This window comes from Pseudoliparis swirei, chromosome 1, assembly GCF_029220125.1.
Source record: "Pseudoliparis swirei isolate HS2019 ecotype Mariana Trench chromosome 1, NWPU_hadal_v1, whole genome shotgun sequence".
In the NCBI taxonomy this organism is placed as follows: Eukaryota; Metazoa; Chordata; class Actinopteri; order Perciformes; family Liparidae; genus Pseudoliparis; species Pseudoliparis swirei.
The window spans coordinates 13,560,237-13,584,522 of NC_079388.1; the positions used below are offsets into that span (position 1 = coordinate 13,560,237).

Consider the following 24,286-nt stretch of genomic DNA (forward strand, 5'->3'; position numbering starts at 1 on the left):
AGAGTGAAGGTTGCACAAAGGGGCGATGTTCAGTAAAGTAAAATACAGACAAAAACGGGAGCCGTGCAGCGCTGCTTGTTAGCGCTCGATGCATGTGAGGGTGTGAGGGTGCGACGGTGGCACAGGATAAGGTATATAGTGAGAGGGTGATGCAGGGACTTAGTTAAGTAAGGAGAGGAAGGAGAGGAAGAAGGGTGGAACACAAATTGCATCCAGAGATCTGTGGGGGAAGAAAAAAAAGAAGAGGAAGAAAGAAAAAAACATGATTCAACAGCGAAGCAGGGGATGATGGTAGGAGAGGAAGAAATGGAGATGAAGGTGGAGGGAGAGGTATGGACACATAGAGGGGCTCTTTGCTTTGAAGTCAGAATGAGCTACACTGCCAACAGACACTCACACCAACAGAGAGCAGGGAACAAATGCCACGGAGGAGGAGTGTGGCTCTAAAGGGAGGAGACGGATGGAAAGAAACAATAGAGGCAATAACCAAGCTCATGCAGTATTGATATGACACGGATACTTCCTCAATCCACTCCATCCTCCGCGGCTCACACACACACACACACACACACACACACACACATACACACAGATGAGACCACCCAGCCAGATGCCAGATTGAAGATGCTCTCATTCGCTCTTGCAAGGCTTCTTACACAAGCACTCTTGTTTCCAGCCATAATATTCTTATGGGATTTGACAACCGCAACATTGAGAAATGGTGTTGCTCCTCAGCAAGTTAGCGGGGTATCCATAATACAAAGCCTGATGTGGGAAAAGAGTCTAGAAGCTGCTTGTGAAACAAAATGCACGGAGATCCATTTGATTCAAACTGTGTTTTACGAACTCAACCCGTTGGCGGTGGGGCTGGTGTGTATTTGCAGAGATGTTTCACATGCAGGAGGATAAAGAAGAGCCATGACAGTGGAAAGGCCAACGGGTTAGAAGAGCTCTTTGCACTGAACTTCTCTGATCTCACAAGACTCAAATAGGCCACTTTGAAGAACTGCTGTGCGCCTTCTCTACCAAATCCACTGACTGTTACATAAGCTACAGGCTGAGCTACTTTGTGAAGAAAACAGCTTTTCCATTTACTTTCATTTTTACGTGATTTAGCATTCACTGAACCTCTGTCGTTGCAGAAATAAAAACAAAGTGTGTGAAAATGCTGAGGGAGCGAGTTCCCCATGCTCGCCAAAGTTCCGCCACTAACTTCTTTCCTTTGCATCCTCCCTTCCTCTCCTTTGTCATTATTGTCCCCACCTACTCTTCCTCTCTATATGTTCATCCTTCCTCTCCCCAATCTCTTATTCTGCCCCTTCAGGTGCAGGACGCGGTGCGCTGTAGGATGGGGGGATGTAAAGACGACAGCGAAAACTCGCCAGACTCTTGCAAGAACGGACAGGTGCAGATCATGGTGAATAGCATTCCATTTCATCCCATGAGCAGCGGACTCAAATTAACCAGGCTTGAGCTTTCTGGAAGCTTTGGCTCCAATAGCAATAAGCACGATTGCAATTATTGAAGTGTCCAAACTCATACCTGGCTGTCTTCATAATTGTTCATGCATTATGCATCTTCAAATGTAATTTTCCAAAAGTGTTTGATTTCATTTCCCGTACAAATGCAATATCCCTCCCAGCCTTAAACTAACTTCCTGGGAGTGCCATAACTGGAAATGAAAAGTTGTCAACTATTACCACCTGTGTGACAATATTCTGCTAAATGAATCAATGCATTTATTACATTCTCGGTGCATGGGCTACAGGAAAGAAAGGTGTATATTGCCACAGTATTTCATGTATTATCAACTGCAACACTTTTATTTACTTGTTACCTGCGCTTCCACCTCTGTTGGAAGAGCACAGAGTGTTGGTCCAAACGTGGAGAATCGTGTGATCAATCATATAGACTTGATCTGCCAGGCCAATGCCAGTACAGCTGCAGAGCATGAGCGACTATCGCAAAGCTCTCCCTTCATTTCTCCCTGAGACCTGTTTGCGGCTATAGTTATGGCTTTCTTAACGCCCGTGTGATGGTATCAGGATTATACTTTGGAGCCATCGTTCTGCCATTATGACAAATTCTCCGTCCCTTTTTTCATAATCGAGAGGAACAGTCTGACGGTGCTTATTTTGTTATAAATGTTGGTTAAAACTAATTGTGATCATACGTACAGCTCTTTGTCACACCAACTATTTCTCTATTGAGAATGACAGCTAGTTAACCTTGACGTTCTCTCTTAATGTGTATGACTTTGAAGAAATCTTCTCGGCACATATGCATGGAGGCCCGTCGTAACGACACAATACCCTTGAGAGTATTAATTGTGATGGATTAGTTGGTGAAGCTGCCACCAGTCGGGCTGTATCACCATCATAATTATACTCAGGTGTTCTTGCTTTATTCACTTAGAAAGCTAAACTCTGAACATTTAAAGAGATCATGAAGATGTAGAGCACCTTCTGGAATCAAAGGCGTCTTTGACAAAAAAATGGAATCTTAATCTCTGATTTAAACACATTGCTGTCCTGTACACAACTGGTTATATTTCTGCATGAAACATTTCGACTTTATGTTTTCCATGAATTTGTTTTACACCATCAGAAGGGTTCCAATGTGAGCTACTGTGGGCCGCAGGGTGGCTCTCCGCGTTGCGGCACTTCCCCGTCCCTGTCCGGTTGCCACCCACAGCAGTTCCCCCCGATGGTCCACCAGGCATGCCAACAATCCTGTTACCACAGTCTTCCTCACAACCACGGGCTAGAGCTCAGCCACGTACATGAGCATAACCACATCCTGAACAATACCCACAACCATGCTCATAACCATAACCACATCGGCAGACAACCAGTATGTCCCATTTAGTATATATGCTGAAATATATATGTTAGTTTTGAATAGTTTGACTAGTAAAATGCATAGATGGCGAAAGGTGGAATCTGTAAAACTAAATTTTGCAACAAATAGGAACAATTAGTAAAGGAATGCTGAGACATTTTGAAAGACATACGTATTTGCTTTATTTAAAGTGTTAAATGAAAAGATGGATACCACCTGCATTATGTTACGCTGAACATGGAGCTACAGCCAGCAGCTGGTTAGCTTGCTTTGGCACACAAACTGGAAAAAGCGCTTTAGATCACTAATTAACATGTGTTATATTGTTTGATTAATCTGAAAAAAGAGATTGTAGTTTAAAAGGGGTTATGTGCTTTACTACTTCTTTGCTATATGCTCAGTGACTTTTTGGAGTCTTCTTGTCAAGGTCATTGCTCAGGAAAAAGTTCTGCACATACTTTTTATCTTTAATTAAATATTTGTATTGATTTATCAAACAAGATACGTTGGTCTAAATACTGAGGATAGAGGTTATGACAGGCTCAGACTTTGGACCGAGCTGGAGTTGTTTCTCCACGCTTCCAGTCTTAAGCCAAACTAAAACTAATCGTTGCTCCATATTTATCAAACACAAATAAAAGTGGTATCTATCTTAACAGAAATAACTACCAAAAATGTCAAGCTATTCCCTGAACCAAAAAGAAATGTTCCATCACATTTAGTTTTGATTACATATTGCACCTTTAAATCTGTGATGTAGAAACAGAAACTAGCACTTTTACTATAGCAAGGTAGCAAACCTTGTCTTTGTATTTTAAAATGTATTTAGGATAAAATGGTTTTCTTTTGCATACATTTCAGAAGTAACCTTGCCTAGAATGCTGTATGTTATATGGTGTTTATTCAACTCAGTCAATCAACCCTGTATCACAAAAATTACGTTCCCCCAGACCTAAAATGCAATTTGCAGTTACGTTTGACTGAAACGTATTTCTCTCCAAATTACGTTTGACTGAAACGTATTTCTCTCCAGATTACGTTTGTATTTGACGTATTATAAAAACAAATACGTCTCTGATCAACGTATCTTTATCCGTTTGTTATCTCTCTTTTCTACAATGCTGTTATGAATTGTAAAAAGCGTCCTCTAGTCTTATTTATTATTATGTTATATATGTTGTTTTGCCTGCGTATTCTGACAGCAATAAGCGTTGTCGGCTCATATGAATTGGCGTGAAGACTTACTGCTGGTGACTCTCCTTTATTTTCTTTTTTTAGGTGACAATACATTAATTAAAACTCGTAAACTATCACCACCTCATCACCACCTTAACAGAGTCAGTCCCATACGGGTCAAATCAACTATTAAACTTGTTATAAAATGCGCATCTGTCAGTAATCTATACCATAAAGTTCGCATTTTAACCTAAAAAAAAGTGCGCTTCCTTGTTACCTTTCAAAATAAAAGTCCGATTTGTCTGTTAAGCGGAAGTAGTATAAAACGTCTATATTTATTCAAACAATACAATATAAAAGGCATACATCAAAATCAATAAGGAAAATGCTGAACAGTCAAACAATTCAAAACAATAAACCCTTCATGGGGTTATTTACAGGGCGTGTTTACTTCGCATCAAACAAAAAGAGCAGGTATCTGGAAAAATCTGGGAAATAATTTGGGAATTGTTAATAAAACATGATTTACCCTTCAACTTCCACTGATATGCATGCAAACTAATACATCGCTTCACACACACACACACACACACACACACACACTGACAGAAACACATAGACACTCACATACACACACACACACAGGCAGAGACACACACATACTCACACACACAGACACACACTCTCATACGCACACACTCTTACACACACACACACAGACAGACAGACACACACTCACACACACACACAGAATGACAGACACACACAGACACACACACACACACAGAATGACAGACACACACAGACACACACTCTCACACACTCAGACACACACATACAGACACTCACATACATACAAACACAGGCAGAATCACACACACACCCACACACACACACAAATACACACGCACACACACGCATACTCTGCAGACTGACCTTTGACCTCCCAATTGTCTCTCAGATATAACCCTTCTGCTATATATTAAATATATTATATTTACCTAAATATAAGACTTTGAGGTCGTGAGGGGAATCCCCTCCAAAAGATTCACAAGAGAAAATTGTCACCGTGCCAATAACCCTTGTACGATCCTTAAAACCAGTCTTTTAGTTAATTTTGCACACTTTCAATCAACTTAAAGATCTGGATTCTTTTCAGATTCAAAGAAGGGCATCTGAATATGATATACCCTACAGTTTTGGACCGATAGCACTGAGCTAAGGGCCCCAAAAACAGGTCTAAAGGGTCAAATTGGGCCTTATTCTCTTAAATTTGCATATTTTTTGACAAGTGCAAAATGGCCATAATCTCCTAAATATTAGTCCTGAAATCCCAAATTGAACACAGACACTCAGGACAGAGCCTACAATGAGGTGATGGGGTGAAATTTCCTCAAACACCCACAAGAGTTAATTGGCTGTCTGAAATCCAGGACTTGAAGAGGGTGTGTGGTTTAACAAATTTGAGACCCTGTTGTGAGTTTGGGCTGATTTTAGCTTTTTTTTTTCTAAACATGTCAGAGCTTAGCTTTCTTTTGCAGGTTGTAGCCCCTCCCAAATGGGTCCCAACCATGTAGGCTGGCCACATATAGCACTTAACATCCCTGCTTGGGAAGGGTTTAAAAACCCGGAAAAAAACAAAATTCCTTCCTTCAAAGGTTAACAACTCCTCAAATGTTTGTACTATATGAACAATTTCAATTGTATTCTACCCCATTTGGGAGTGGCTACAACCTGGAAAAGAAAGCTAAGCTCTGACATGTTTACCCAATTTGACCCTTTGGACCTGTTTTTGGGGCCCTTAGCTCAGAGCTATCGGTCCAAAACTGTAGGGTATTCATATTCAGAGGCCCCTCTTTGAATCTGAAAAGAATCCAGATCTTTAAGTTGATTGAAAGTGTGCAAAATTAACTAAAAGACTGGTTTTAAGGATCGTACAAGGGTTATTGGCACGGTGACAATTTTCTCTTGTGAATCTTTTGGAGGGGATTCCCCTCACGACCTCAAAGTCTTATAGTTAGGTAAATATAATATATTTAATATATAGCAGTAGGGTTATATCTGAGAGACAATTGGGAGGTCAAAGGTCAGTCTGCAGAGTATGCGTGTGTGTGCATGTGTATTTTTGTGGGTGTGTGTGCGTGTGTGATTCTGCCTGTGTTTGTATGTGTGTGAGTGTCTGAGTGTGTCTGTGTGTGAGAGTGTGTGTCTGTGTGTGTCTGTCATTCTGTGTGTGTGAGTGTGTGTCTGTCTGTGTGTGTGTGTGTGTAAGAGTGTGTGCGTATGAGAGTGTATGAGTGTGTGTGAGTATGTGTGTGTCTCTGCCTGTGTGTGTGTGTGTACATATGTGAGTGTCTATTTGTTTCTGTCAGTGTGTGTGTGTGTGTGTGTGTGTGAAGCGATGTATTAGTTTGCATGCATATCAGTGGAAGTTGAAGGGTAAATCATGTTTTATTAACAATTCCCAAATTATTTCCCAGATTTTTCCAGATACCTGCTCTTTTTGTTTGATGAGAAGTAAACACGCCTGTAAATAACCCCATGAAGGGTTTATTGTTTTGAGTTGTTTGACTGTTCAGCATTTTCCTTATTGATTTTGATGTATGCCTTTTATATTGTTTTGTTTGAATAAATATAGACGTTTTATACTACTTCCGCTTAACAGACAAATCGGACTTTTATTTTGAAAGGTAACAAGGAAGCGCACTTTTTTTTTAGGTTAAAATGCGAACTTTATGGTATAGATTACGGACAGATGCGCATTTTATAACAAGTTTAATAGTTGATTTGACCCGTATGGGACTGACTCTGTTAAGGTGGTGATGAGGTGGTGATAGTTTACGAGTTTTAATTAATGTATTGTCACCTAAAAAAGAAAATAAAGGAGAGTCACCAGCAGCAAGTCTTCACGCCAATTCATATGATCCGACAACGCTTATTGCTGTCAGAATACGCAGGCGAAACAACATATATAACATAATAATAAATAAAACTAGAGGACGCTTTTTACAATTCATAACAGCATTGTAGAAAAGAGAGATAACAAACGGCAAAGATACGTTGATCAGAGACGTATTTGTTTTTATAATACGTCAAATACAAACGTAATCTGGAGAGAAATACGTTTCAGTCAAACGTAATTTGGAGAGAAATACGTTTCAGTCAAACGTAACTGCAAATTGCATTTTAGGTCTGGGGGAACGTAATTTTTGTGATACAGGGTTGCAGTCAATGGGACTCAACAACTGGACTTTGTTCCCTTGTGGTGTTTTTACCAAACAGTTGATATTGATAATTCGATGTACACCTTTGAGGCTGTAGCAGAGAGTGTGTTATAATTAAGATTACAAAATATGTGGATGGCAGATAGAGACTGAGAGAAAGAGAGAGAGGGTTTGTCATATCGTCATCAGACTATTTAGGAGAGACCCATTTATGGTGCTGCGGGTGTTTTCCTACTAAGAGCTTTTCCGCTCCTCTGAGACCTTTACACATTCTCTCCTTCTCTCTTCTTTTCAGTTTTTCATTCCCCCCCCCCCCCCCCCCTTGCTCCTCTTTGCCTGTGTGGCGTGCCCAAACTGTCTAAAATTTGTAGTTTATTATCCAAACAAAGGCTTTTGTAAATGAATCCCGCCGAGGACAGGAAGAGGCTGTGTGGGGAGAGAAGGGAGGACCACAACTGCATAGCAATGAGCTTCCATTCACTGGAGTTTCGGAAACCTGAGTGGTGGCCATTTTGGAAATAACACTTCTTCATTCAACCCATCTCCCTTTGGGTTTTGGAGGGCTTCTTTACCCCAAGGAGTCGTGCCACCCTGCTTTCCTCAAGTGGATTGTAGATCAAAGCAGCAATAAACATCATATGTCGATGCCTTATCTACATTAAATCAGAATATAGAGTGTAGGTTAAGCTCTGTGTTGATGTTAGTGTTTCGGTCGTCAGTGGGAATAAATCATAAAAAGTATTTTGATTATTATGATATGTTTTGAAATGATTTTTTTTTTGTCCATAAAAAGCCAGCCTGGAAGGCAACACAGTTTTGCTTCAATTGGCACAGCAGATAATAGTTGTGCTGGCATTCAGACGATAGCGAGGTGACTGATGAGGCATACAGTAGCATTACATACCTGGAAAAACACCCCAGCATTGTCCTCCTCTCTTTCAAAAACTTCATTCAGGTTTGCTGCAGGGAACCGATACACATCATGAACAACGTAGCAGTGTGTGCCATCACACCGAAGAAGCGTCTGTTCTTTCCCTTTTGAAAAGGCTTTGGACAAATTTACTCTGAAGAGATGGAAAACTCACAGAGGGCATGACTAATTGACAAGGTTGTAAAGTGTCACCATGGCAACATATCTCTATCCTTGTCTTTAGTTTCAACGTACAGTAGAGCATCACAGTCATTGGATACCTCATAACCATTCGAGATCCACTCACTCATTAGGGCTGTGCATTTCTTGATGTGCTGAATGTAATGACACTAATTGCCTTTCCTCTCTTCCTGCCCCGTCTCCCTCTCTCAGACGGATTTTGAAAAGGATGTGGATTTAGCGTGTCAAACAGGTGAGCGCTCCCTTTCCACTTGATTTCTCTTCCCCGTTCTCCCTTTGCCCGGCACAGGAGAAGCGCTGCGAGCCGATGGGTGAGCTCTTACTTACCTTTGCTGCGGTACATGTTGATGAAGTGACAGCGGAAGACGATCTACATCTCGACGCAGTCGTGCACAAATCATTATGCCTTATCAATCACTCTGAATCTGCCCAATACATGTTCAGCGAGCATATGTTTTGATGAGACGGTATTTAATTGTGCATGGTAATGACACTCCTCAGCGTGTTCAGGCCTGTTTCCCTCACTGCTGATAGTGGTCCTGTGGTTTGGATGTGTTGATAAAGTCCCACAATGTGTTGTGCTTTCAAATATTCACATTATCACTTTTCCCCTCCACCCTTGCAGAGAGAGGACACCCATGTAAGTGTTGCACCCGATTGACCCTTTTAACACTGCCTGGTCCTTCCCTGGATTTCAATAATTCATAAAGACAAATCTGGGTAGCTGGTTGACATAAATGAGCAGCCATAACTGCAGTGGCACCTCGCTCGTAAACAAATGAGCGGAATGTATGGAAATAAGTTCACATTTCAAGCAATTTTGTCGACAAATCTGGCCAAATAAATTCTGGAGAACCGTGTCAATGAAATGTACAAAATGTAAACGTTTGAATACAATTTTGAGTTTGAACAAGTTGCGACATGTGTCTTTGGGCTCTGCTGCTGCCAGCTGCTTTAACAACTCGAAAGCCATAAGCATACGCTTAATAAAAGTCCTTTAACTTAAAACACAGGAAATTCCAATTGTGTTATTTCTTCCTTTTTTAATGCTAAATTTCTTCTGATTAGAATTTGATAAATCTTTGAGAAATATATATATTTATATATTTGAGAAATCACGGAGTGATGATTCACATCCGAAGTGAGCTTCCTTCAGGGTCTGAGATAGAGTTATTCTGTCCAGCCTTTTGACATCCACTCTTAACCCTTGTGTTGCCTTAGGGTCATTTTGACCCAAATCAATATTACACCCTCCTCTATAAGCGTTAGGATTAATTTGACCCCATTCAATGTTTAATGTCGGTGTTCTTTCGGTAGTCAACAAACAAACATAAAGTGCCTCACACTTAAACTTGGAAAACAATATTAATTCTAATAATTTTCTGGAGGTTTTAATTGCTGGCGTCAAATTGAACCCAAAGGGTAAAATATGTTAGTAAATATAAAGGTAACAGGAGGGTGAAACATTGAATCGGGTCAAAATGACCCAAAGGCGGGGGGAGGGTGTAATATTGATTCGGGTCAAAATGACCCTAAGGCAACACAAGGGTTAAACGGTAGCAGTACTTTAATTTAAAAGGTTTTTTTAGCCCCAGAGTCTATGCAATTATTAATAATATGTAACTTTCACATTCAAACATGACTACCCTCATTTATCATAGGTGATGAATGGTGACGGTGATCAATCCAAAAGTCTCTGCTTTCACTGTCAGCGTAAAAGCGTTCAGTTGAACGATGCCACTGCAGTAATGGCTGTGCAACACATGAAGCAACCGCCAGATTTGTCTATAGGTCAATCTCTGGGTCTCCATTGTTGGATGCAGATGTGAAAGGGTTTCACATCACTATGCACCGACCGGACTGTTAATCAGGAGATAGCTTGGTTCTGTACTCAGCCGTTGTGCTTGCTGGTATGCAGACTGGTAAGCTGGATCCAGCTTTATATATTAACATAAACATGGACCGTGATACATGCTTTGGGTCTAGATTGGATTTGGGGGCCACAGAGTAAAATCTTCTCTCTTCCGGTGGTGACAGAATGAGCATGATATTGAGCATGCATTTCCAAATGGTTTGGAGTTGTGTTTGATTGTGATGATAGACTGATGTCAGTTGTGCATTAACTTAGTGTCTCATCAGCATGCCGCAGTACATTTTGGAGTAGCTATTGGAGAGATGTATAGTGTTCTGTGTGTAGTTTCCACTCATGCATGAATGCTAACCCAAAGCCATTTAAGTCGTTTTATGTTCTGTTTTTATTCACAGTGTGAATTGAGTAACAAAGCAGGCCCTCATACAGAAATACATGTGTATACACATGTATTACGTGTACACAGACTCACACACACGAAGGGATTTGGGCCAGGACTCGGTAGCGAGAGAATTTTTGCTCCATTTCATTTGAAGCACACAGCATTTTCCACTCAGGCTCTTTCTCTAAGCTATTAAAAATCCTGTCTCACCGGCAAATCTCGAGACAGAGCACGACTTAAGGTCACAGTGTCTGAGACAAACTTGACTTACTGTGAACCATATAAGCACAAAAGGAGAACTTGGAGATGCAATCTGTCTCACAGCTACTTCAAAGCTGAAAACAAACTTCCGTATCAAAACCTGATTCATTTTTAAGTTTTGTCTATCTCACTGTCAACCGTGTTGTCTTTGGCATACATTATATTGATACCATACCATTCAATATCCATTCCTCTTTCTTCCTTCAAATATTCCTCTTTCTCATCATTTGCCCTCACTCATAAACTCTTACTTTGACCAAATATCCTAACCCCACATATACCATGCCGATCCTCCAATGCCTCGCTGTTTCCTTGACTTCTTTTCCCATCTCCCTCTAGTCATATTCAAAGAGGTGAACACCTGTAACCCGTCTACCATCACTGGGACCCTTTCCCGCATCTCTCTGGATGAGGAGGACGATCCCAAGCTGGCAGCCCATCAGGAGGGGGGAGTTGGGGTCAACTTCAGCTCCTTGCCCGGGAACATCCCCCCTCCCAACCTCATTGTACAGGTAAGTAATTGAAGTTGACATTGACTGACCAGTTGGATGATCAGGTTGTCTGTGCAAAAGCTGAAAAGCTGAGCCTCTAGTAAAATGAAACATTGTAACCTAGCTACAGGAAGTTATATGTTGAGATTATCTCAAATAAGATTATCTTTCAGGAAATACTGAAACCTTTAGTTTTTTTCCACAAGGTTCCAACCCTCTGCAGCCTCAATGAGCTGAGCGAGACGCCCCACAAGAAGGAGGTAAACATAGACCAGCAGAGACAACAGGGGCAGCAACGCAGTGGCGCTCCAATCTACCTGTGCACCGAGAGTGGCCTGGGCTGGGCTCGACCGCCCACGTCCTCCAACACCTCCCAGGATGGAAGTGCCGGGAGCGGGGGGAGCGGAGGGGGAGGAGGGAGTGGAGGAGGCGGGGAGGGAGACTACATGGTCTTACCTCGTAGAACGGTCAGTCTCAAACCTCCAGCGCTCTCCTGCCAAGGAGGAGGCCTGGGACTGGGGTGCGAGGACAAGCCTCTCAACATCGCAGTGGAGGATCCTCCTTTCCCCCCGCCTCCCTCACCCTTGACCCTCCACCCAGCTGAAAGTGAGGCGTACCCGGCAGATTTTGTGCCATCGAGTGTGTGCGACATGAACATCGCCATGAACCTCAACCGGTCCTACGGGACAATCAAAACCATGCCCCACGGGCATGCCCACATGATGGCTCCAGCTGGTCTTGTCCACTCCCACGGAGGACACGTGCACTCCCACGGGCATTCGCTCCAGCTGAAGCAGGGCCAGAGGCCGTCGGTCAGACAGATTCTCACAGGGGGAACCACAGTGGAGAGAACCAGGACCCTGCCACGAAACCTGGGCAGCACCAATGCCAACAGCAGCCACTCAGCAGGATCCCTGGAGGTGGGTAAGAGGTGGAGGGAAGGAGGGGTTATTCACAATGTCCACCTCTCACTTGAGGAAACACTTGATGTTCACAGTTATGGATGCGATGGTGATGGCGTGGTTATATTTTCATTTCAGCATCACAACTTATATATATATACATATTAGGGCTGTCAATCGATTAAAAAAAATTAACTAATTAAACGCACACTTTGAAATTCATTAATCACGATTAATCGCGATTAAAAGTTTTTTTTTCTTCTTTTTAAAGACAAAACTTCACACAGAGCTGTGTTTTCAAAGAGGCTCCTACCTATAAAGTGCCAGCGAGGTATTTAATATTGTGGATGATAAATTGTTTCTTCAGTGAAACATCAGATTAGTAAAAAAAAAAGAAGTATCTTGAGACACATTGGTCCTGTCATCTTTAACACTGAACAGCAGCAGAACCAATTCAATTCAATTCAATTCAGTTTATTTGTATAGCCCAATTTCACAAATTACAAATTTGTCTCGGAGTGCTTTACAATCTGTACACATAGACATCCCTGCCCCAAAACCTCACATCGGACCAGGAAAAACTCCCAAATAACCCTTCAGGGGGAAAAAAAGGGAAGAAACCTTCAGGAGAGCAACAGAGGAGGATCCCTCTCCAGGATGGACAGATGCAATAGATGTAATGTGTACAGAAGGACAGATTTAGAGTTTAAATACATTCAATGAATGTGACAGAGTGTATGAATAGTTCATAGTAGGCATATTCCACGATGGAGACCTCCACGATCCATCAGGCAGATGGCGGTGGGGAGGAGGAGTGGGCGGAGTCTCAACAGTGGGCGGAGTCTCAACAGGACAGTGGCGTAGTCAGGAGCAGAAACTCCACGACCCAGACCTCGATGATCCATCAGGCAGATAGGATCTATGCCGTCTCATAGGGTCCGATGACCCCATGAGACGTGAAGTCAAAAGGACTCCGGGGAGAAAGCAGAGTTAGTAACGTGTGATTGAGAGATGAAAAATTCATCCTTAAGGAGAGAAAAAAAGAGGAGATAGGTGCTCAGTGCATCCTAAACGTCCCCCGGCAGCTATAAGCCTATAGCAGCATATCCAGGGGCTGGACCAGGTGAACCTGATTCAGCCCTAACTATAAGCTCTGTCAAAGAGGAAGGTCTTAAGTCGACTCTTAAACGAGGTGACTGTGTCTGCCTCCCGGACTGAAGGTGGAAGCTGGTTCCATAAAAGAGGAGCTTGATAACTAAAGGCTCTGGCTCCCATTCTACTTTTTAAGACTCTTGGAACTACAAGTAGTCCCGCATTTAGTGAGCGTAGCTCTCTAGTGGGGCAATATGGTACTACAAGCTCCTTAAGATATGATGGTGCATCACCAATCAAGGCTTTGTAGGTTAAGAGAAGAATTTTAAAAGTGATTCTTGATTTTACTGGGAGCCAGTGCAGAGCAGCTAGTGCAGGAGTGATGTGATCTCTTTTCTTAGTTTTAGTGAGAACACGAGCTGCAGCATTGTGGATCAACTGGAGGGACCTAAGAGACTTATTAGAGCAGCCTGATAATAAGGAGTTGCAGTAATCCAGTCTCGAAGTAATGAACGCGTGAACCAATTTTTCTGCATCTTTTTGAAACAAGATGTGCCTGATTTTTGAAATATTACGTAGATGAAAGAATGCAGTCCTTGAGATTTGCTTTACGTGGGAGTTAAAGGACAAGTCCCGATCAAAGATAACGCCAAGATTCTTCACAGTGGTGTTGGATGCCAGGGCAATGCCGTCTACAGAAACCACATCACCAGATAATTGATCTCTGAGGTGCTCAGGGCCGATTAAAATTATTTCAGTTTTGTCTGAGTTTAACATCAAGAAGTTGCAGGTCATCCATGTTTTTATGTCTTTAAGACATGCTTGAATTTTACCGAGTTGGTTGCTCTCCTCTGGTTTTATCGATAGATATAGTTGAGTATCATCTGCATAACAATGAAAGTTTATGGAATGTTTCCTGATAATATTGCCCAAAGGAAGCATGTATAAGGTAAATAAAAGTGGCCTGGTAAACTGACTGACATTCACATATGTCACGTTAACCCTCTGGAGGCTGGGCTCATGTTCTCCATTTTACAAAAAAAATGTTAATTCACCTTTTAAAGGCGTTTGCATGTGACACATGCCCACGTGTTATACATCAAACATTCCAGAACAATCTCAGCTCTATTCAATGAGGCTCAGTTGTCCTCGCGCCATGTTCTCTGGTTCTCTGACTGACAGGCTGCTAATGAGCCTCACCTGTGGTGGGAGGTCCTTTGTGATTTACTGAGTGTTCATTGGTTGTTTTTTTCGCAAAATGTTGACAGACAAACGGATTGACAAATCACGGTGAAGGTTTCGTGTGACGAGTTCTTTCCGCGCGTCACCCGACACGTCGCCCCTCCGTTCCTCTGTGTATCAGAGGGGGAGACGGGAGGAAGGAGCGCAGGAGGAAACCCGACTGATTCATCCACGAGTTTAAACTGATTTCTGCTCCTTATTTTCGCGGAGAAATAATTGTTTTAAAAACGGAAACAGTGTTAAACCGCACTGCCGCGGTTTGACACTCAGAGGAGTGTAAAAACTTCAACGAACACCGAAAGTAAACAAAGTTGCGTTAATTGCGTTAAAATATTTTAGTGCGTTAACGCGGCCAAATTAATCGCATAGATTAACGCGTTAACGCTGACAGCCCTAATACATATATATAAGTTGTGATGCTGAAATGAACGCGAGCAAGAAAAGACACGAAGGGGGAGAAGAGTTCTCTGCAGGAGAGGATTACGGATTTAACATGACGTTATGCAAATATTTAAAAGACTCACATCATTTGAACAAGAACAATGCAAATGACCCCATTTTCTTTAATATAGGTTAGTAAAGTTATTGATAAGAAAACATATTTGCATTGGGAAAAACTAGTATAACCAATCAGTTTATTTTAAACTTGAGGAGAAAAATAAGGTACGATTTAATACGTTTTGTGACTATATGGCTATGTTAGAATATGTGGAAGAAACACGCCATTGTGGCCTTCAAACAATTACAACAATGTCTAATACATTGTCTCTGACATGCAGTAACAATATGTCCAACACACTGCGATGATAACACAGCCGTGTGCTTCACAACAAGTCTGTCTTGACAACTGCTATGATTGAGATAGAGACTGAAAAAATGAGCTTTAAAATGAGTTATTCTCTCAATGACAGACATCTTCTTCTTGGTATAGTGTGTGAGTGTGAGTGTGTGTGTGTATGTGTAATGTGTGTGTAAAGTATGTGTGTGATACCCCCTCCTAACAGTACAAGGTGGGACAGCAGATGGACTGAGACAGATAGGATCAGAGGAAATGTCCCTCGTGAATTTCTTTCAGCTGATCTTAATTGTACATAAACAACATATTGACATAGACACAAAAACAAGCACACGATAACCTGGACACTCGCATATGCAAATACACGCTTCAGATCTCCCTGGAATGGCATCTCGCTGACTCACACGGTTGATTTAAGAGATGGAAGGGATACTTTCACCGAAAAGTGCAGATGTTTGATTTAGGGCTGAGGAGGGCTGAAGACATTAAAGACAAGTCATTAAAACTCAGAAAAAAACAGAAAAGCTGTGAGTTCACTCATGAATAAATCCCCCCCTCAAAAAAAAAGACGAATCTGCAGAGAAACCTGGGGGATGTAATTTACTGCCTTAATTTCACCTTGTTTGAATATGCTTGATTTGTAAAATGGATATCACAGCATGCCTCTCCAGATTAAATCACAGCAGTGTTTTACTCCCCATTTTTAATTATGGCGACGCATAATGGAGGGATCACACAAATGTACAACAGTGTTCATTTCACTGTGTTTTCTTTCAGGGACCGGCTTGTAAATTTAAACTCTACATGATGAGGTTCACAGGTCCAATCATCGGTTGTGTTGGAGACGTCAAACGCCGATTCAGACGAGTGAAGCCAATACAGGATGATGTTTATTCAGTAAATGATAGTACCATTTAGAGTAAAAATAGACCATAACGCGGAGTGGGGGGGGGGGGGGGGTGATTGACCGGCTTCTACCTAAAATGAAGCAAAAAGCAGCTGCCATGATCCAAGATGGTGATGGCTAAGTCGCCTAACTTGAGGATTCAAAACATCAGTCCACAAACCAATGGGTGATGCCATAATGACTCCATCCACTTCTTATATACAGACTATGATCAAATATAATCAGTATCTCCTTACAACAAAATGTTGGCTGTAGAGGTGGAGTTTTATATGATTCACTGCATAGAGTACATGCAAATGAAAGATGATAAACGAGTGTGTGACTGTTGTTGGCTATAGGACCATCATAACATCAAATCACACAGTGATTCCAAATGAATGTTGTATGAATGAGTTCAAAACTGCTTTACATTCAATATACTCTACATGCATCTGCATGTTGCATGTCTACCATTTTACAAAGCAAACTCAATCACGGAATTCCCCAGTTTAAGGTAAGGATTTCTCTGTAGGGTTTATAAGCAGAGTTAAAGTCCCAAAGCGAATAGGACACCTCAGAGAGACTTACATCTCTCTCTGTTTGCACTTCTTTACCTGTTCAAACCTTGGCAGCCATAGCATCAGATCAGCAGCTCTGCCCTTTCAAAGAATGAATACAGCTTTTAACTATCAACGAAGAGCAGCTGCCCTCGCTGCCAAATGCAAATCTGCCAGACGGCAGTAGCCAAATAGGAAGTCAGAGATTGAATGTAATGCAAGGCAATGTCAGGGCCAGATGAGTTGGAAATGTCTGCAGCTGTTAAATTGGCGGCCTGTGTGCCACTGGCTATAGCTGCAGAGGCACTTAAGAGGAGAGTGGTGGGTTCCAAACAAGATTAGAGGGTGAAAACCATTCCTCATACGTTTGTTATAGCTCTTTTAAACAGAATGTGTCCAACACATTCTCCAAAAATAGCAAAGGGGCTGCTTTATGATGGGGTTGAAATTATTGTATTTGAGAGTATGTGAGCCAAGAAATTCTTGTTTCATTCCAATTCCGGGTTCTTCCACTTCACTAATCTCATTACGTTGGCTTTTCGCCATGACATTTGTAAGAACATCTTTACCGTGTTGGGCAGCCAGTGCATCTTCGCTTCCCTCTTGTTCCTCGACAATGGCACTGAAAGATCCACAGATGCATTGAGATCGCTAGGTCTTCAGTTAAATAGTGGTGGAGGGGTTTGTTATTGATGCTTTCTTCTCTCCCCCTGCCCCCCTCCTCTTCCAGAGGAAAAGAGTACGGTACTCTGAGCTGGACTTTGAGGTAAGATCTCGGACCTCACCCCCTGTCATCAGCCTGTCTGCTTTCTTGTGCTTCTGCCAGGACTTGAGTAACGCATAGAGGAGCTAAACGCATTGCTAAATCCCTCCCGTCGCATATGTCTCCCCTGCATTTAGAACTAGGACTGTTTCTGACCGACCTTACACAGTATGCTGTTTCTCCAACAATGGCCCTAAATTCACCCCTTCTTGTCAAACGTCCTAATTGATTAATTTGTATCAATCAAAACGAAAACATCTCACTGACACGTACAATCAAATCAAACAATGCTGTGATGTCATTGTAGGGGTCCTGGTTGAAGAAACAGCGAAGTAGAGTGCTTCTTGTGTCTGAATGAATACAAGTAAGGCAGTTATGGGTCCAAACGTATGTGGCTGTAGTTGATTGGCTGTAGTTGATTGGCTGGTTATCTATGGAATAACATGATTTGACATTGAATGAGTATGTTTGTGTTAGAATAATTTGGGTGTTCTGTGAATCTCCAGTCGCTAGCAAATATCCCTGAGCAATACGATAGCTCTCTTCGCAATGCTGCTTTTTGCGATAATTCAGTTTAATTCAGAAAAGACTGGACCGTTGCAAAGACTGGACATTCACCTTCCACTGTGGAGATACATCTTTCATATAGAGGGTGCGCGTGGTGACAAGCTACTAACAGTGACTATGGATGATCGTTAACCTTATCTGTCACATTTACTAGAGAGTCATTTGTGGCAGCTGCATGAATTTAGAACAAGGAGATTGCCTCTCCTGGTAATCAACTCTTTTTTCATCAATTGACAGTTGACTTTGAGAAAGCGTTTAACGTAGAAGCACCATTAATTTAGCGGACACTTCCATGATGTAATGGAAGGTAAACCCATGTTTAGTTGCTTTTTTGCCCATCCTTTTAGACTGTCAGACATTTCGTTTCTACACATACTATATATTCTGGAACATGTGTCATTATTAATAGTTTTAAACTTGATTAGAAATATATATTTTGGGGGGAAAATATACATTTCTGAAAACTCTGAGTACTCCAATGTCTTTGCGGCAGAAGCTGAGATGTCCTCACTTTTAGTTGCCAATATGGATCAAGGGTCCAGAAATCTTCGGGTTATTTGTTTTACTTTTCAAAGCTGTCCCAGAACTACAGAAATATTATACAACAGTATAACTGGGCAGTAAATATAAAAACGGAATTATAGGCTACGTGTAAAAACCTGTGTGCTTCATTTAGAAAGTGATGAAGATTACTAGCAGGAGTTCGTAGTTTACACAAGGTTGCATTGGACTTTGATAAAAACATTAAACCACACGAGGTAAAAAAAGACATGGCAGCAAAAAGCAAGTAACTAGTAGTACCTCCTTAGCTGAGCAGAGGTGAGAGTGCCCACTCTGAAGTAATTTGAGCCGGTACGAAGCGCCAGTGCTGGCTGCTAAGTCTGCGGTGTGAGTGCTGGCATCTTGCCCCTGTGTCACTTTCCACCTTCGCAAGCTGCTTTGACGATTAGCTTCTGCTGAGCAGCTCCAGCACTGCCCATTAGCATGGAGAGACAACAGCAGTCACACTGACACATGCAGTTTGCTGTCAGAGCATTAACCATCTGGATTCAGCTGTATTTTTAACACACATATTAAGAAAGAAACATCACGAGTGCAAAAGTTAAATTCTAGCCCTTCTGTTGGACATTTAATGAGTTAGTCCTGAGTTAACAGAATCGCCAGCTGGCAGAAATCCGTCTTGAACAATGACACTTCTGTCAGTTATTGTCAAAAAATGTTCACTTAGACGACTCCTCTGCAGCATTCCCAGTTACCATATTCTTAAAGACTGAGGAAGTGGATGATGTATGAGCATGGGCTAGCAATCGATGGATCTGCCGGCGTCCCTCTCTCACGGCCGGTGTTACCGCAGTCCCTGAGCCTTTTACCCGTTACCCTTGCCTAGCCCTATATTGGCCCTCCTTCTTTTCTTTTTTTGGGGGGTTTCTATTTGGTTCATTTTTGCTGTCCCTTCCTTTCTTCCCTTCCAGAAAGTGATGCACACTCGCAAAAGACATTCTGAACTGTACCATGAGCTCAACCACTCGTCCAAGTTCCACACCATAGACAGGTATAGCAGGGACCCGGCCATGTCCACGTTCAAGGTAAGACCATTGCCCAAACGCGGGACGGGAACCCGCTGTACGCATACACCTCCACCCCCTTTCACCCTGTCACAACCATAAGACCCTACAGATTGACCTCTTCACGGATCCGAATTGCAGTGGGATATTTCACAGACAGCGGTCAGCACTGGCTAAATATTATGAGCATGGTAGTGACGGTGCATTTCATTGTATATGCAGCTTTCAGATGCTGATTATGGTCTTAAAAGATTGGTCCATTATGGTGTCCTTTCTTTCAGCCAAATTACTCCCTTAGAAATAAATTATTTTCCCCAACAAGGGAACTTGAAGTTAATATGAATAGTCTATGTATTTTCATTGGATTTGATTGATTCAACTGCGGTGCACGTCTGTGGAGAATTGAACAATAACTACCTCATCAATATAACTTTACTCCAGCTCTCTCACGGTAAATATATTTTTATACAGGCTGTAATTGGCCTGAACCTAATTCTTTCTCACTTGTTGTTGGTGCCTTATTAAATACCTGTCAACACAGTTGATCACTTCAGCTGTTAGCTGAGGGATAATCGATCTTAGCCGGTTAATGATCTCCGAGCTCTGCGCTCGATGGTGTTTTGAGCCCTCACCGGCGCCTTCCAGGCAGCGGCTGCCTGGAAGGCGCCGGAAGGTGGTCCCGCCCCCCAAAACTCTGATCCAATCAATGCGCTACCCCCACTGCGCATATTCAAATCCACTTTTGGGCGCATTGCATATTCAAACCCGCGCATTTGGAGCCAAACCCACTTGGGCGCATTTGGGCGCATTTAACCCACTTGGTTCAACAATTTCAAAGTACGTAGCTATTTTTGGGCGGCTAATGTTGTGGTAATGTTATTTCAACCTGCTAGCTAGCAGATAGATGATGCTAATCTTAGCTGTGGTAATGTCATTTCTACCTGCTAGCGAGCTAAATCTGGTTAAAACATTAGGTAACAAAGTAAGATTAATTACTGCAGATTAATCACTGTATTTGAGTGATTGTTAATGGTTAGTGGTTATCTTTCAAATGATGCCTGTGAGGCACTTGACGTTGAGACTGGTTGACTTCCAGGCTGCTTTGGAATAAGGATACCTCTGAGGCAGCCACCAGTTTTTGGATAACTCTGAGGCATCATAGGTAGTGTTGACTACTTTATATCAATAAATAACTACTTTAAAGACTTTAAAGACTACTTTATATCAATAAAGAACTTCAGAAAGCCAGCTCCAAACTATTACACCCCAGTGTCAATAAGTGTTTCATTGTCACATTGGTATGTGCATCAAATCTGAATTTAATACTGTGTTCGTGTCATGATATGTCTTTCCCATTTTTGTTAAGGCGAAGCCAAGGACCCGTGCTCCTCTGTCGGTGCTCTGGCTGCCAGGAGCATCGAATTTAAAGAAGTGGCCATGCTGCCGGCATCAGACCCCACTGTGGCCACAGGGAGAGCCACGGAGTTCAAGTAATTTGCAATATTCCACATCCTATATCTGGGCTCTGACAGGTTTAATAGACATTATTTATCCTGAATTTATGTTTTTATCTTTTCCTCCAGACAACAGCTCCAGCACCTCGCCAACCAGGTGAGGTCAAATGAGCAATTTGACCTCCTCACGCACACCTTGGGGCCAGGAATGGTAGAGGTGGTGGTGGATGCTTTTAAAAAGTGTGTTGACACACACATTGAAAATATTAACAATTAGCAATTTGTTGTTTGTTGTGTTCATTAATTAAATATCTTCATGTTCTACATCACTGTGTATGTGTCGTGAATTGGAAGTGTATTGAACTTGGCATCTTGATTTAACTAGTCTGATAATTTAGCTAGCTGGGCCTGAAATCGCATGGTGTAAATTACAGATCCGACATGTTAGGCATGTGGATTAAGGCAAATAGTCATGGTAACACAATATGTCAACACTAATTTCTACAGCTTCACATAAGGGTTTATTCCAGTAGAGTGTTACAAGTTAATGAAACCCCAACTTACATTAATTATTTTTTAAAAATGTATCGTCAGAGGACACACACATGATGGAGGAGAGACATGACTGATGGGGTGTGACATATTCTTTATTGAAAATAAAGGCCAAATACAACCCTCATACACACAGTAAAATGGTAAAAACAAAATTTCACACGCAAACAGCTTAGTTTACTAAGCACTAAGGATGGCAGAATTTAATACACTATAAATATTATCTAAATATTTTATTGGGGCAGTGTGGGACAGGTCGTAAAACTGGGGAAAGACTAGTTACGGGTTCGCTGTCTTCGCCTGCGCTTAAATGCCCCGTCGTGATGGACAGTTTGTATCTGCCGCTTGTTGTGGTCTGTCTTTGAATAGTTTGCAATCAGGTGGAGCAGTCCTCCTCCTGATCTCCTCCACCGTTATCTGGTATCTTTGTAACAATAATTTCTGAGTCACACTCAAAGAAGGTTTCAATGTTTCAACAATATTATTCGTAACAATATTAGGATTTCATCTTCTTTACATACAGTACAGTATTGTACACATGTAATGTCTGTACATAGCCCTTCTGTCTTTACTGCCATCCCAACAGATGTTCCTATAACCCAAAACTGTGATGGGCTCTGGGGAAACCAGTCACATGGTGAAAAGGGACATTTTTGAGATTAGAGTGAAAATACTAGTAGGTCGAAACTCAGTATTTTGGTGAAATTGGGTTTTGATTCAATTATTATTCTATAACATGTCTATCATCCCTAAACATATCTACTTGTTTTCATTAATTGAATGTGTTAAAATGTGCTTTATTCAACCAGCCAGTCTATTTAGAACCCCTCTCTTTAAAGTTGTTTTGTCAAAATTCTATTCCATGAAATCTAACTGATCAGCTGACTTTGGGCAATCATAACATTTGAAACAGACAAATAATGAAAACATATTTGAAACAAGCTTGAAGTCAGCTTCCAAAGGTCAAATTTCACCATGTGACTGGTTTTCCCAGATCCCATCACAAATGGTCTCAGCACTGTTACTACCACACTACCACTAAAAATATAAACCTGTCTTGAAGAAACCTATGCCTAGCTGTGCACTTCACCTTTGCTCCGATGCCCTGAGCATGTCCTCAAAAGGCTGTGGACATTCTGAAATGCCGGCTGGGATGGGGCAGTAGGGCTTGGTGGAGCAGCAGGGCCGGATGGGGCAGGAAGGGTGGATGGAGCAGCAGGGCTAGATGGGGTTGGGGCTGGGCGGAGGCTCCACCAACCAGTGGTGACTGGTGGAAAATTGCGATCTTTGCAGATGGTCCTATAAAGTAACAAGAAGTAACCAAATTTGCTATATGAGGAGATGAACTAGTGTTGTAGTACTCGAGTCCAGATGGCAAGATAAAGAATAACTTACCACCTTTTGACACCTGCAGGGCCTTCCGCTTCCGTCCTACTGTATAAAGACATTGCAAGGAACTAATAAGTATTTTTTGGGGAATTATTGAAGTCATTGTTAAATGTCAGTGTGTGAAAGAGACTTTTTTTTAGTCATTAAAGTAGGTCTAGGTTGAACCTTACCCTTCCTGGGTGCCATTTCTTCATGAACTGAAAGAGAAAGGCAATATGAGTGTGATTAGTATTATCACATAATGTTAGGCATATGCAATGTTAAAAATAATCTGGCAGATTTATTCAATAGGCCTATCTGTATGAGGAGGCATGAGGACAATTTAACTAAGGGATATCAGTCTACAGTCAACCAGTCTCAACATCAAGTGTCTCAACATCAAGTGCCTCACAGGCATCCAAAGCTAATTGGCTGCCTGAGAGCTAACCAGTGTTAGGAAGCAGCCTGGGAGTCAGCCCCTCTTAATGTCCGTCTAGATGCCTTACAGGTATCTAAAACCAACTGGATGCCTGTGAGTTAACCTGTATACCAACGACTAGGCAGCCTGGCAGTCAACACTACCTATGATGCCTCAGAGTTATCCAGAGACAGGTGGCTGCCTCAGAGGTATCCTTATTCCAAAGCAGCCTGGAAGTCAACCAGTCTCAACGTCAAGTGCCTCACAGGCATCATTTGAAAGATAACCACTAACCATTAACAATCACTCAAATACAGTGATTAATCTGCAGTAATTAATCTTACTTTGTTACCTAATGTTTTAACCAGATTTAGCTCGCTAGCAGGTAGAAATGACATTACCACAGCTAAGATTAGCATCATCTATCTGCTAGCTAGCAGGTTGAAATAACATTACCACAACATTAGCCGGCCCAAAAATAGCTACGTACCTTTGAAATTGTTGAACCAAGTGGGTTAAATGCGCTCCAAATGCGCTCCAAGTGGGTTTGGCTCCAAATGCGCGGGTTTGAATATGCAATGCGCTCCAAAAAGTGGATTTGAATATGCGCTCCGCTCCAAGTGGGGGGTAGCGCATTGATTGGATCAGAGTTTTGGGGGGCGGGACCACCTTCCGGCGCCTTCCAGGCTGCCTGGAAGGCGCCGGTGAGGGCTCAAAACACCATCGAGCTAGTTCTGCAATTTGAAAGACCTGTGAAACTATTTCTCA

General features: G+C 42.0%; 1 protein-coding gene across 1 annotated transcript in view; it reads left to right on the forward strand.

The window, feature by feature from the left end:
- Positions 1 to 24,286, forward strand: part of adgrb2 (adhesion G protein-coupled receptor B2) — a 211,605-nt gene that overhangs the window by 172,868 nt on the left and 14,451 nt on the right. The window contains exons 27-34 of the mRNA XM_056417315.1: positions 1,325 to 1,417; positions 2,608 to 2,853; positions 8,545 to 8,584; positions 8,978 to 8,992; positions 11,205 to 11,377; positions 11,563 to 12,276; positions 17,562 to 17,597; positions 19,634 to 19,747. Of these exons, the coding sequence (XP_056273290.1) occupies positions 1,325 to 1,417; positions 2,608 to 2,853; positions 8,545 to 8,584; positions 8,978 to 8,992; positions 11,205 to 11,377; positions 11,563 to 12,276; positions 17,562 to 17,597; positions 19,634 to 19,747 (1,431 nt within the window). The remainder of the gene's footprint in view (positions 1 to 1,324; positions 1,418 to 2,607; positions 2,854 to 8,544; positions 8,585 to 8,977; positions 8,993 to 11,204; positions 11,378 to 11,562; positions 12,277 to 17,561; positions 17,598 to 19,633; positions 19,748 to 24,286) is intronic.